Source organism: Nipponia nippon, unplaced genomic scaffold (assembly GCF_047370975.1).
Source record: "Nipponia nippon isolate SJK-2023a ecotype South Korea unplaced genomic scaffold, ASM4737097v1 scaffold_5, whole genome shotgun sequence".
NCBI classification, from domain to species: Eukaryota; Metazoa; Chordata; class Aves; order Pelecaniformes; family Threskiornithidae; genus Nipponia; species Nipponia nippon.
The window spans coordinates 70,068,677-70,081,113 of record NW_028262369.1 but is presented as its reverse complement, the minus strand read 5'-3'; the positions used below and the strand labels follow the sequence as shown (position 1 = coordinate 70,081,113).

Sequence of the window (12,437 nt, the reverse complement as noted above, 5' to 3'; positions counted from 1 at the left end):
AAATGCAGTGTGCTTTGGTTACTCAGCAACCTACAGGTCTCTTCTTCCTGAAGACCTTGAGAAGTAACGGACTCCGGAGCCTGCCAGTCTGCTTCCAATAGTTGCCTGTATTTGCATGAGGGGAGAATGCAGGCCACTCCTAATAATGAGACGGTACAGCAGGACTAGATACGGGAGCACAGTGTTGAGGAGCTGTGTAGTGTCAGACTAGCATAGTGCATCAACAGATTTCTCATATACTGACTTTTCTCAGTATTTGTGCATTTCTGCTGTTGCTCCAGTGAAATATTCCTGGTTTTTAGCAATGCAGTCCTTCTGAATGCTGGCCAGCTCTCCCCCAGACTGCAAATAAACATTAGCATTGCAGTGCTATCTAGTGGCTTGCGTTGCACTGTGCACTGGTGTTCACAGAATGTCTATGCATGTCTCTTCTCAGGGAGCTGATGGTGTGGAATACTTATTAATTCCTGTAGATGACAGTACCTTGACCGACTTCTTAGAGAAAGAGGATGAAGATGTATAACGTCTCTGTTCTCAAAGCGTCTACGGCAATTTCTCTTTTAAGGGCTGCTGGAGAGGGGCCTATACTCGGATCTCTCTTCCTCCAACCCCGAGGCTGCTGGACTACTTACTGAGATGTGATAATTGTAATGAACAATGCTCATTGTTCAACTACTTCAGGTAGTTTGGAATGATGACTTCTGTAAGCAAGGCATCTCTTGCTCTGTAGTTAGGTTTGTCTGCTTTGTCTCTTAGCTCAGATGATGCCTTCTTCATATCTATGCAGCCAACCTTAGAGCCAGAAAAACAAACTTGGTAAGATTGTGCCTTCTGCTCTCTACCTCACCAGCCAGGAGGGTTTGATTGGAGCAGTTTACTTGGGAAGTGCAAATCACTAGATGGTCAGAGCTTTAGTTTGTACTAGTGGTGCAACTTTTCTCAACTGAGTGCTTTCCAGTACTCCTTTACCTGCTAGACAAGCCTAGCTTCCAGTGTATGAAGAAGCCAAGATTTATAATGCTAAGAGACCTGCCTTGACTGCATGAGGAAAGGAGAATACTAGTGGGTTTGGGACACTGTGGGTAACTTATTAAATTCTGGCAATAGAACTGAAGGACTTGCCCCAAATCCTTTTATAAGAAGATTTAGCTAAGCAAAATTCTGATGGACTCAAGTCGTTGCCTGTTGGTGAGGGTGAGAGGGTCCAGCTTCTTTCATCTACTTACCAAGTTGCAATCCAGGAATATGAAGAGACTGTGAAGTTTTTTTGTTTATTTTTTAAAAGCTTGATTGTATATATGTATTTTTTACATCAGGAGTGTCCACTGATCCTGGAGGAAGCCTTAAATGCCACTTATAAGCTCTCCCTTTTTTTAAGCCCTTAGAGGTTGGGAGATGGCTGAAGTCTGACAGCTTTTCTTCACTTTTTTTTTCTCAGGTATGTGGGAGTAAGCCCTATAGTTCCATCAACTGTAGTCTGCCAGCCAGACTTCAGGGACTCTCTATGTCTAATATTTGGTAGCTGTGTTACAGCTCAATGTTGTAATAGTTCAATCAAATAAAGTACTTTATTAATTTTCATTAGCTTGTCTTGTCTTCCACAATCTTTTTATATTATAGGAAGATAGAGATCCTTCTGGCAGTTGTGTGAAAGCCTCATTTTCATTAATATGTCAAATATCTGTGCAAATCCTCATGCAGTGTGCAGAAGATTTCAAATTAATTAGTAAAAATATTTTATATTCTTTCTTATAAGGTATCGAAATCAAAAATAGTTTGCCTGCCTTTTAATACCAGTATATAGCTTTTGAAGAGAACCAAAACATCACATGGAATAATATTGTTACCTGGTCTACCCCTTACTGACAGAAGCAACAAGCAGAGGTTTACAGCCTGACTTCTGTTTGTATGGAAAACACAGGGTATCTACTTATCCCACTGACAATTTGATTCTTCAAATATAGGACCTAATTAGCTTTGCTGGAGCGTCTGATGGGGAAAACTGGTACATGCCAGCAGTACTCTCCAGCTTCTTCCCCCAGAACATTTTCCAACTGACATTCTCTTTGGGTGGCACTTGCATCTGCATTTTACAGGCTGCAATTCCAAAGCTTCTCAAAATGCATCAGATCCTGCCTATCACTACTTAGGCTACCCTCAGAATCACTAAAACTGGAATCAAGGCATTGTGTCTTACCCAAGTTCTGTAAGTGAGGTGTCGAGTTCAAGAACAGGAACTCTGCCACTTGAAGAGACGTGCTCTTGGAAAAACTTTAAAAGTTTTGTAGCTAAGCAGCAACCGCATCCTATTTTGCAGTCCTTTGACTCTCTACACAGTTCCTATGAAACTCCAGATCTAATTTATATTCTGAGTACATACAGCAGACACCACCTAATGTGTTTACAGATAGTGATACCATGGTGCATTTTCAGTGCAATTATATCTGTTTTTTTAGATGTGAAATTTACTTCAGCGAAGCGCTATGATCACCCTGAGTTCAGAGTCATCCGCTAACAGTTTTTGGTAGACGACCAGGTGCCCATACTGGCCAAGAGGAGGGTTGCAGGCGATACCACACATCTGCTAAGAGAAGGTTAAGTTTGAATGAGTTTTTGGCTGCTGCTGACTCTCTGATGCAAACACGCAAGCTAAAGAAAATTACTGTGAATTAATTCCTGTGGGTTTCGTGTTAAAAGTATTTTATCCTGATTTCGTGCTGTTTCTGGACAATTACCCCATCTATGCATTAATTTTCTGTCTCTTGAATTCTGTGTATGTACTGAGGTAGTAGCATTTTAATGTCTTCTATAGCAATACAGAACTGCTGGATTTGGAGGGATCACTTCCACAGTCCTGTCCTTTACTTGGGAAAGAAGAAATTTCTTCCCACTTCCTGTTCCTCAGCTTACTGAGAGGTCTTCATGGTATTGATAAGAATGATGGCCTTTATATAGCCTTGGTAGCTTCAGATAATACTGGAGTCATCTCTTTCCACTTAAATGTAAGTGGAACAAGACATGCAAATACAAGGTAAAGACACTGCTTGATGAGCTAGTTTTATTAACTTAAAAAGATGGTGCCAAGATCTTTAAAAATTTGCAATGGAAATATTTTTTTGTTTTGTTTAAATATTCTTCTGGCGTGCACATAATCCAGACATGATATTTTCTTAAAAAAAAAAACCCACAACAAGAAAGTTAACTTAAAAAATAAACACCAAGCATTATCAGTGGTGAAAATGCTACTTGCTCGGTTTTAGTAATGCTGTAATTAAGAGTCATAGTTATAGAAACTGTTTTTAAAAGAAAGTAACAAAGGCACATAAAAGTCACTTACAGCTTTGTTAAGGAATTGAGTTTTAACCTGCCAAAGGTTTTTTAATTGGGAGTCCCTCTATTGAAAAGCCTTAAAGCTGCATTAATGGTAGACTGTGCAATTGAATACTAGTACCAAATACCTGAAATGCGTTCTATATTTGCATATGAGTGGTGTCTTAATAAAACTCTTAATGAAAACAGGTGATCCACACTCTTTCATTGACTATTATCAGGAGATTTATTAGCTAAAATATCAGTGACTTGTACCGACATGATTCGACATAACTGCAGTAGGGCAGAACTGCTCTGTAAGCTTACAACTGGAGATAAGTCATGTTTTTATATTTTACCCAAACCAATCCCTGACTATCATGGTTATCAAATATATCTAATAAAAGTATGCAGTAACAGTAAATTTATTCAAGTGCAGCCCAGTAGTTGAGTAAATCAGCCTTCTGTAGCCCAAAACAAGCATTTATTTATCTGACATGACAAAATATATCCCAAACTTTGAGGGAACAGATAATACAATCATTCTGTACTGAACAAATTCAGAGCATCTTCATTAAGCTTGCAGCTGGATAGGTCTGTGCAAGATACCATGAAACTCTTGACTGAATTCTCTCACTCCGATTTTTTTTTTTTTCCTATGCCACCTGGAGGGGATCTCTATCTTTCTCAGACACAATTATGTTGATTTTGTTCTGTAGGTGGATACTTAGCATGTCACACAGCTCTGACAAGAAGCCTCTCTCAGTGTTACTGTGCTCGCACAGAATAACACTTATCCCATTGGCAACTGCATCCAGAATGTCATGGTGGGACATCTCTCCTGCCATTTTGAGAAAGAAATGCCATGTAGATCACCAACAGTACAGTTTAGGTAACCGGTTCTTTGCAATGTATGCAGAATCTTAGCTAGAAGCTGAGAAGACCTAACAGGGGATATAGCCCATAAGGGGGAATGCAACAGCTCAGTTTAAGAATGTGGAACACTCCTATTCTAGTGTCCCTTGAAGGACTTTCAGCTGATAGCCCTCGTATACAACTAACTGAGACAAAACCACAGAAATTTCTCGCCCTCTTTGAATAGTGGCAGATTCTGCCACTTTGGGCAGGAAATAGAGTGTGCAGAGTGGTTTGGAAGTGGACTGTCTGGATGTCATGTGGGTTGCTGTGATGGAGGACAGCAGCTGGCAAGCCTTGCGAAGAAGTTGTCTGAGGGTCAGCTCTGCAGGGCTGTATGTAAGGGGCAGATGGGACACACCTGGCTGAAGAACTTCCTTGAATTAAGTACTACAGAGGGCAAGGCAGCCTTCACGTTGCTAAGCAAGCTGTAGGGAGTAGCTGTCCCACTGTTGGAAAAGAGGATAATGGTCTAACTGTCCCTTTGGTCAGATACACTACGGGGTTCCTCTGGAAGATTCTGTAGACTACATTCCATTCCATTTTCCATTAGGGAATTCTGTAGGGAACTGAGGAAATACCTTGTATCTTACCAAAGGACAAACACACCAAAGGTTGCAATAGACTGCCATCAACACTGATTTTGTGTTGAAATAATGCATGTATAGCAATGTTTTAATTCAAATAACCTTCACTGTGCCACACAGCCATCTGACCCATGATATCTCTATTTTAATGTTATTCTTCTATCATTCCAATAACTGATTGTTTCCCAACTATAACAGGTAATTCTTTCTGGCCAAACCTTTCAACAGCCAGTCAACTCCTTTCTTTTTTCCCTTTTTTTTCCCTAGTGACTACTTTTATAAAGATAATGAAACAGCAACAAAATCTTTTACCTGTGAGATAGAGGTCAGCTTCCATTCCCTTCAGGACACTGCTCCCTGAACCAGCACACAGAGCAGCTTTCTTCACTGGTGATTCTGCAGGATACAAGGTGTCACAGTCAAACCCCTTCCCCTCTGTTCACCCCTCATGTCAGTATTGCTATGAATTGTTTCTCAATAGCTACTACCTTGATTTTAGGGTCAATGTAAATTTGTTGGAGGAAGAGACATATCTGTCTGTCTGAAACAGTCAGAGGCCTATAACGTCTCTGATAATACAGCAAAATCCTCTGTCTACCAAATAGATCTGTATTATTTTTTCTTCAAGGGGTAGGAAAATTTGCAGAAAACTACAGCATGGAAGCTAGCTGCTGGCTAGGTCTCTCCTAGTGAGGTGTTGCTTAGTTAGGTTTCTGAACCCTTTAATAGGCTGCTACTCTTTCCAGGACTCTCATGTTCCACCATCATTAGTTTTCCAACTAATCATGCCATGAAGGCAGCATTTTGCCTCTGAGATATACTGGTTCCTAGCTTTTAGCTCTCAGCAGGCCAATCTCAATGCAAGCTGAGAGCTGTTCCGTGGCATTAAAAATCTGCCCGTTTGCTATGATTGCCGATCCCAAGCTACTACCTATGTGCTAGTGACAGGAAATTTAATTCTCCGTATATATTACATTCACTAGGGAGAGGGTACACACAACAAAGAGAGAGAGTTTTCCAATTCTGTTAAGGTTTTACAGTACGTTCCCATGTAATTACTGTAAAGTGGAGTCACACCACTACAATCCCACACCATAATGAGAGGCGTCAAAATAGTCTGGGTGTTTTTTTAATGCAATTGATAGTATAAGAGACTTCTAATAAGACTTCTTTCTGTCTCATAGGTTACAAAGCGTTCTCAACAAATTTGCTCTCACAAATTCTAACAGCTGTGCTCCTTGGAGATTAGGATAGGTAACTGGGATAAGAGGATGCTTGCTTTACTAGTGACCCGCTGTTTGAGCTAGGATAGCTCACCTTCTTTGCCACTATTTCTCTTTCATCAAAACATGGATGGTTACATGTTTGTAAGGATACCATAAAGTGCCTTATTATTTTAAGGTGCTTTGAAATTTAACACTCAGTCACAAAAGGGAGTGTACAATGAAATGGTACACATTTGTGTTCCTGGGAGGAAAAAAAATCTTAGTCATCATAAAAATGATGAAAAAGGATGTCTCGTATTCAGCTTGTACTGTCCCTTCTTCACAGTGACAATCGGCATAATATAGAACTTCTAATTAAAAATACAGATGAGATTCTTTTTGCGTGATTGTATCATGTAAATTCTAAAATGCTGTTTCTTGTCTTTAACAGTGCTTCATACTACTTGGAAGTAAACCTGTCCAAGGCAGCAGTATTTCACACACTCACGCACACACTCTCGCTCCTTGTCTTCCTGGAATACTAGTTCTAATGGACAGTCTTACTTGCAGGCCTGTTTACCTAGTGTCTTGCCCATTCCCACGGCTAAGCGGATGTGGGGTAATTTTAGGTGGCTTTTGATACGCTCGATTACGTCTGACAAGGAGACTGGCTCGCTCAAAGTGCACAGGCGTCCCATTCCAGTGTGGGGAAGAAGAGGCTGAAAAGAAATTAAAAATTACTGTGAGAAAGCTGACTCCAGAAGTTCGCATTGCTTTCCATACTGTACAAAGATGAGTACATTGGGCATTCAGGAATGCCTCTGAACTTTATGAAAAAATAGGTATGGGATATTCTCAAATGTCACAGACTGACTACACTAGCTATGGGAACTAAATTAAGAATTAATACAGGCCACACAGCTATTTTCATTGTTTTGGAAAATGTGCACGGCTTCAAATCCCCACAGGCCAGTATTTCAGAGCACCGATGGGGCAGCACAGGAAACCTGTGATGATACTACACTACTGGATTTCAGCGTTTAAGGCACTCAGCTCACACAAGTAATACATTGACTGGAACTAATATGTGACTTTGTTACCTTTTGTAATAAGAGAATCTCGGTCTTGTGATAAAGAAGGCTGTTCTGGGACAATAATGCCACCACCTCCAACAGTGCTTTCTGAGAGCAGTTCAAAGTGACTCGTGTTTGCTCCTCACCTTCAACCCTGAGGACAGATATACTTGGTGCTTGCAAAGAAACTAGATAAAATTTCAGCATCATATTAATATAAAACAAAGCTATTCTATCCCAGTGGCTATTCTACCACAGAGAAAGGAAAAAAGGCGGCACTGTAATAGCCTAGCCTAGTCTAGTCTACTCTCTTGGAAGAAACAGATATGGGCATTTAACTCAATTGTCCTCATCAAGTTTCCTGTTAATACTCTTCTTTACCACCTCTAATCTATGTGATGCTACACTGAGTTGCTGTTACCACTTAGTGTAACATAGATTGATCAGAAAGGGATGATTATTCCTTTAAGTCTCTCGATCTGTTGCTGAAAAAAATAGCAGCAATGCACAGAGGAACAAAGTCATTATAACAGTAAAATACAATTCCAGCAACTTATTGTTTCAAACAACAGAAAAAATACAAAATTAGAGAGCAAAGCAGATACCTGGCAGGGAGAGTAGTGAGACAGGAGATCTCTTGGATGTCTTTGATTTTGGACAGCACCGTGTCCAGATGCTCAGTGTTGTCTGCGCAGAATTCTACTCTGTGAGTGCCCTCAGCTGGACAGCTTGGCGCAGTTGATGGGTGCAGTGGGACGGAAGTACAGGCACCTGAGAAAACAGTAAAAGATTGCTGTTTTATAAAGCTGGATAAGCATCCTCATACTGATTTAGCACATCTCCTAAAGAGATGCAACAAAAAGATGCAAATTTTGCACTCGAATCCATTTTCCTTGACCAGAACTGAGACTTCTTACCCTGCTGTCTCCATTAGGCACAGTCTATTTTAAGTGCAAAGAAGCTGATGGATATATATTATTTGTCATTCTTAATGCCATCCGTTTTATCCTAAGAATGGTACAAAACCATAATACTTTCTGGTTTGTACACCAGGCTGGAAAAGACCTAGCTGTTTTCATTTACAAGCCACAACACAGGATAAAAATCTAAAAGAATTTCTGATACCTTAAGTCCTTTGCAAACAATGAGATCTTGCACTTTACAAATTAAAGGTGGTGATTTAAAGTCAGTAGTCTGAACTTTGCAACCAAGATGGACAATAAATATGCTGCACCAGTTCTGACTACATCCAACAGTTCAGTCATGCATCTGAAAATGTCCTCTAGTGTTTGCATCTGGTAGTCCTCACCAAGACAGATTCCATAAAACTTGTTTAGGGTACTTAGAAATACTAGAATATCGGGGGGGGGAAGTACTCAAATCATACCTGTAAAAGCTGGAAGAAAGGAAAATAAGGGAAGGTCCCCACATAACATATACTGATAATTTTAACTTTTTGTGTTTGTTTTTAACAGAATCTCACCGAGTCCCTTTGTTAGCCAGTTATTGACTCCATGAGGTATGGCATCGTACGCCGTATGCGGAGAGTAAATCCCGATTCTGTGCTCCAGGGCTCGGACCACCAGCCGTTCCTTCCAGGTCTTCCACGTTACTCGCTTGAGTGGCGTGAATATAGGCGGGTGGTAAGAAAGAATAAGGTCTGCCTTCTTCTGCACTGCCTCTTCCATCACCTCCTCAGTGAGGTCATTAGTGAGGAAAAGGGTGTTCACAGTGTGGGGCGGACTTGGTTCCACCAGCAGCCCCACGTTGTCCCAGCTTTCAGCCAGAGAGAGGGATGCAAAGTCATTCAGGGCAGCAACGAGCTCCCGGAGATTCATGAGGGAGCGTGAGGGCAGGCGGCCCAAAGCGCGGATGCAGCGGAGAGGCCGGCGAACCAGCTGCCTGCCAGGCAGCAGCATGCAGCTGTCTGTAGAGGGGGTAAGAAACAGGCAGGAATAAGCCTCGGGAATTCACTGGCTGGAACAGCCGAGTTAAGCGCGTTCAGGCTGTGAACGCCGCCCCGCTGACGGCGGGAGCGCGGCCCGGCCTCCCCCCGGCAGCCGCCCCGCAAGGGGGCGCGGCGGCGGGCACAGCCTCCCTGCCGCGGGGCTCTCACCGTAACACACCATAACCGACCCGCAGAGTCGTGCGAGAAACGTGGGGAACTCAAACGTCATCCATCTTCGCGCGGTAAAGCCGACCCGCGGAATCCAACCGGAGAAGCGTTTGCCTCTCGGGGTGAGGGAGGGAGAGCAAGTGGCACCGGGACCGGCGGCCTTGGGGCACCGCCAGCGGCCTCCGCCTAGGCCGCAGAAGCGGCCTCCCCGCTGCCGCGCGTCCGCGCACTCACCTCACGCCGGAGCAGGTCCGGGGCCGCGGGGCGGAGCCTGCGCCCGGCCCCGCCGCTTCCGCCGCGCCAGCGGGGCTGGGGGCGGCCGCTCCGCGCCGCGGGCGAGCTGCGGCGAGGGCGGCCCCGTCCCTTCCTGGCCGCGTGAGGGGAGCCGGGGAGCCGCTGGCTCTGGGTCCAGCCTCGGCAGGTTTGTGCGGGGCCTCCGTGCGGCCGGCCGGGCGGGCGGGCGAGCGAGGGTGGAGGCGCCGGGGAGGCCGAGCTGGCGGGAGCGCGGGGCTGCGGGGACGGCGGGCGCCGCGGGCCGGGCGGTGCCGCCTGAAGGAGTCGCTGGCCGGCGGAGGAGCCAGGCCGCGCCCTGCAGCAGCGGGGCGGCGGGCGAGCGGAGCCCACGCGTCCCGTGCGTGGATTTTCGGTGGAGGTACCTCAGATCGGCAGAAGAGGGGCGACAGCGCCAAGCTGTCGTTGGTCGGATGGGAGCCGCGGGCAGGCGGGTGGCAGCGAGCGCCGGCGGCCCCTGGGGTGGTTGACTGGGGCGGGGGCGGTCCCGGCGCCCCGCCGCCCGAGGCAGGCCGCAGCCCGCGGTGAGGGAGGGCCGGGCCGGAGCCGGCTGCTGGCGGCTTCCCCGCCTTCTGTGAGAGGCCTTGGCAATCCCGGGGGGTAAGCAGGGAGGGCAGGACATAGAGAAGAAATTAACGTGTAAAACTGTTGATTTCTACGCAACTGCGGTTTTATTATCATCATTCCAAATGCTTTACTTGGAAACGTTACTAAGATAATGATCCTCTGCTCGGATGCAGGTACCTGTCTGTTGCAGGCACTGACAGCTCGCGGCAGGTGGCTCCAAATCGCACTGCTGTTTGGGTACTGGCCTGTGGCTTTTATCTGTTAATTTCTGCCATTTGTAAACCCATGATCTTTGGAAAAGCTGTGATTGCTTAGAATGAACTTTCATCTTAGGAAAGGGTGTTTTTTTGCCCCCGCCCCCTTTCTCTAAGCTATTTTGTTCTACTCCTTTCTATTTCTTTTTACTCTGATTTTTATCTGTTTCTCGTTCATTTTACTCTGATGCTGTGAAGAATTTGTAATGAAAAGCTTAGGTTTTCGTTTCAGATTTCTAACAAGGTACTGTGAAAAGGAAAACAGATCAGTTTGCATCAGTCTGAAATATAACTAGACTTTCAGTTCTAAGGTCCTAAATTTTAATAGTACTTTGGCTAATATTTGGTAATCTAGTTTGGTTTCTTTTACCACAGAAGCATCATTATATACCGCGTAGTTGCATGATGCAAGTAAAACATTTATCCACAGAGTCACTTGAACGGCGCTGTAGAACTGTGTGGTGTAAAAGCATATAACCACACAAATATTTTAGAATCAAAAAGAACTGGGGATTGGTGGAAAAAACCCAACAAATTTCATATGTTTTCTTTGCAGGAAATTGCTGTATACAAATCTACCTCAGCTTTTTGATAAGCAGACATGGTGAGAACAATAGCACTTTTTATGTATTTTCATTCTTTCTGAAATGGTCATCTCTTGGAAAGCGAGTAGCTGCTCTGCATCTCAAAGGATTACACATTTTACTCTGATGCTGTGAAGAATTTGTAATGAAAAGCTTAGGTTTTTGTTTCAGACTTCTAACAAGGTACTGTGAAAAGGAAAATAGGTCAGTTTACATCAGTCTAAAATATAATTAGACTTTCAGTTCTAAGATACTAAATTTTAATAGTACTTTGGCTAATATTTGGTAATCTAGTTTGGTTTCTTTTACCACAGAAGCATTATTCAAGTTGCAAGCACATAGCCCTGCTTGAGTGTATGTAACCTTCTACACTTGCAGCCTTTTAAAAGTTTAGTAAATCAGGAAATAGAGATAAGAGTATGTGTCTTAAACTGTACGTACACCTTTTATAGCATCTTTACAGACATTGCAGGCAACTATCTTCTCTTCTTTACTTGTATATTTCTGGAACAATATGCCAGTGTCAACATGATGCTGATTTTTATTAGTTTTCCTGTACACTTATCCGCAGTATAGCCCCACAGTAATTGTTTTTGCATAGTTTAGCACTTTCCATGGGAGTACTGTGATATATTTGGCCTATAGAGATATATTTGGCCTATAGAGATACATTTGCTTAGGTGGCTGGGTAACTGCCATTTTAAATTTTATGAAGGTTATTTATAAATCTTTAGAAAAGTGTGTAATTTTGTAGATTAGCTTGTTTGTGAAGGCAGATAGTATACGGTGCCATTCAGAGCTAGCCTTATCACTCAAAAGGCTGCAGGCAGGTAACACACGTGAGGTGTTCCTCTGGTTGTAAACCGGGAGGTGTGTGCACCACACTATTATCTGAAATAGATATAACCTTGATTCTTCGACTTTGCAATTAAGTGACTGAGTAGGTCCAGTTTGCAAATGAATAATGTCTCTGGAGTGTAACGGCATGAAACAGAGCTTCTGCATTACCTTGTCGAACTTGATTTGTCCTGAAACTAAATGAAACCAAGTGCTTTCTGGTGATTTCACTGGAAATGTGGAAGTTTTGTGACAGTAGCCTTGCCTATGGCCAAATATTGAAACAGTGGTTATATGCAGTAGGAACTTGCTTATGTTCTTGGTGGGACTGGGAAATAAAACTGAGTCTGTTAGTATTTCATTGCTGATTTAATTATTATTTTCTGCCTCTTCCTCAGGCTGTCACGCTGCATACTGATGTAGGAGATATTAAAATTGAACTATTCTGTGAGCGTACACCAAAGACTTGTGAAGTAAGTCAAATAACAGGAGCGGGATTGCCTGGTGTTGAAACAAAGCAGTAGAAATAGTGAAGACTGTAGAGGAGGTGAAGTGGCTTTTGCAATTCATCTTTTCACGTAATGGAATATTAACATTTTAAGCTGGCACAGTGCCTATTGACTCATGGAACTTGTGTACTGTATACCTGTGCACTGTGTCAAACTGCCTAGAGCTTTGCTGCCTGTTTCTCATCAGATA

At 43.4% G+C, this 12,437-nt stretch overlaps 4 protein-coding genes across 22 annotated transcripts in view; 3 read left to right on the top strand and 1 right to left on the bottom strand.

Annotated features, from left to right (window-relative positions):
- Nucleotides 1-6,585, top strand: part of ORC2 (origin recognition complex subunit 2) — a 22,264-nt gene extending 15,679 nt beyond the window's left edge. For 3 of the 5 annotated variants that reach the window (XM_087732810.1, XM_087732809.1, XM_009462271.2), the window contains one exon: nt 437-1,581. In XM_087732810.1, coding sequence (XP_087588936.1) covers nt 437-523 — 87 coding nt within the window. In that variant the 3' untranslated portion in view covers nt 524-1,581. Of the gene's footprint in view, nt 1-436; nt 1,582-5,078; nt 5,222-6,467 lie in introns of those variants that run through there. The other 2 variants (XR_015698933.1, XR_015698932.1) reach the window with 2 other exon arrangements.
- NIF3L1 (NGG1 interacting factor 3 like 1) overlaps nt 1-9,993 on the bottom strand; it is a 14,012-nt gene extending 4,019 nt beyond the window's left edge. Inside the window, exons 1-8 of one of the 10 annotated variants that reach the window (XR_015698935.1) lie at nt 9,206-9,336; nt 8,573-9,016; nt 7,695-7,860; nt 7,117-7,243; nt 6,597-6,735; nt 5,124-5,207; nt 2,198-2,584; nt 675-792 (exon numbers count right to left, since the gene is read on the bottom strand). Coding sequence is in view for 9 of the 10 variants with exons in the window: in XM_087732831.1 (XP_087588957.1) it covers nt 3,966-4,150; nt 5,124-5,207; nt 6,597-6,735; nt 7,117-7,243; nt 7,695-7,860; nt 8,573-9,016; nt 9,206-9,266 (1,206 nt within the window). In the remaining variant the exon portion in view is untranslated. Of the gene's footprint in view, nt 1-674; nt 793-1,711; nt 2,585-3,958; nt 4,151-5,123; nt 5,208-6,596; nt 6,736-7,116; nt 7,244-7,694; nt 7,861-8,572; nt 9,017-9,205; nt 9,382-9,439; nt 9,519-9,861 lie in introns of those variants that run through there. The other 9 variants (XM_087732839.1, XM_087732837.1, XM_087732838.1 and 6 more) reach the window with 9 other exon arrangements.
- Nucleotides 9,061-12,437, top strand: part of PPIL3 (peptidylprolyl isomerase like 3) — a 7,155-nt gene continuing 3,778 nt past the window's right edge. The window contains exons 1-4 of one of the 6 annotated variants that reach the window (XM_087732841.1): nt 9,490-9,626; nt 10,237-10,300; nt 10,874-10,921; nt 12,137-12,211. In XM_087732841.1, coding sequence (XP_087588967.1) covers nt 10,919-10,921; nt 12,137-12,211 — 78 coding nt within the window. In that variant the 5' untranslated portion in view covers nt 9,490-9,626; nt 10,237-10,300; nt 10,874-10,918. Of the gene's footprint in view, nt 9,328-9,489; nt 9,627-9,667; nt 9,858-9,977; nt 10,097-10,236; nt 10,301-10,873; nt 10,922-12,136; nt 12,212-12,437 lie in introns of those variants that run through there. The other 5 variants (XM_087732842.1, XM_087732843.1, XM_087732840.1 and 2 more) reach the window with 5 other exon arrangements.
- CLK1 (CDC like kinase 1) overlaps nt 9,491-12,437 on the top strand; it is a 17,238-nt gene continuing 14,291 nt past the window's right edge. Inside the window, exon 1 of the mRNA XM_087732814.1 lies at nt 9,491-9,626. The gene's annotated coding sequence lies outside the window, so the exon portion shown is untranslated. The remainder of the gene's footprint in view (nt 9,627-12,437) is intronic.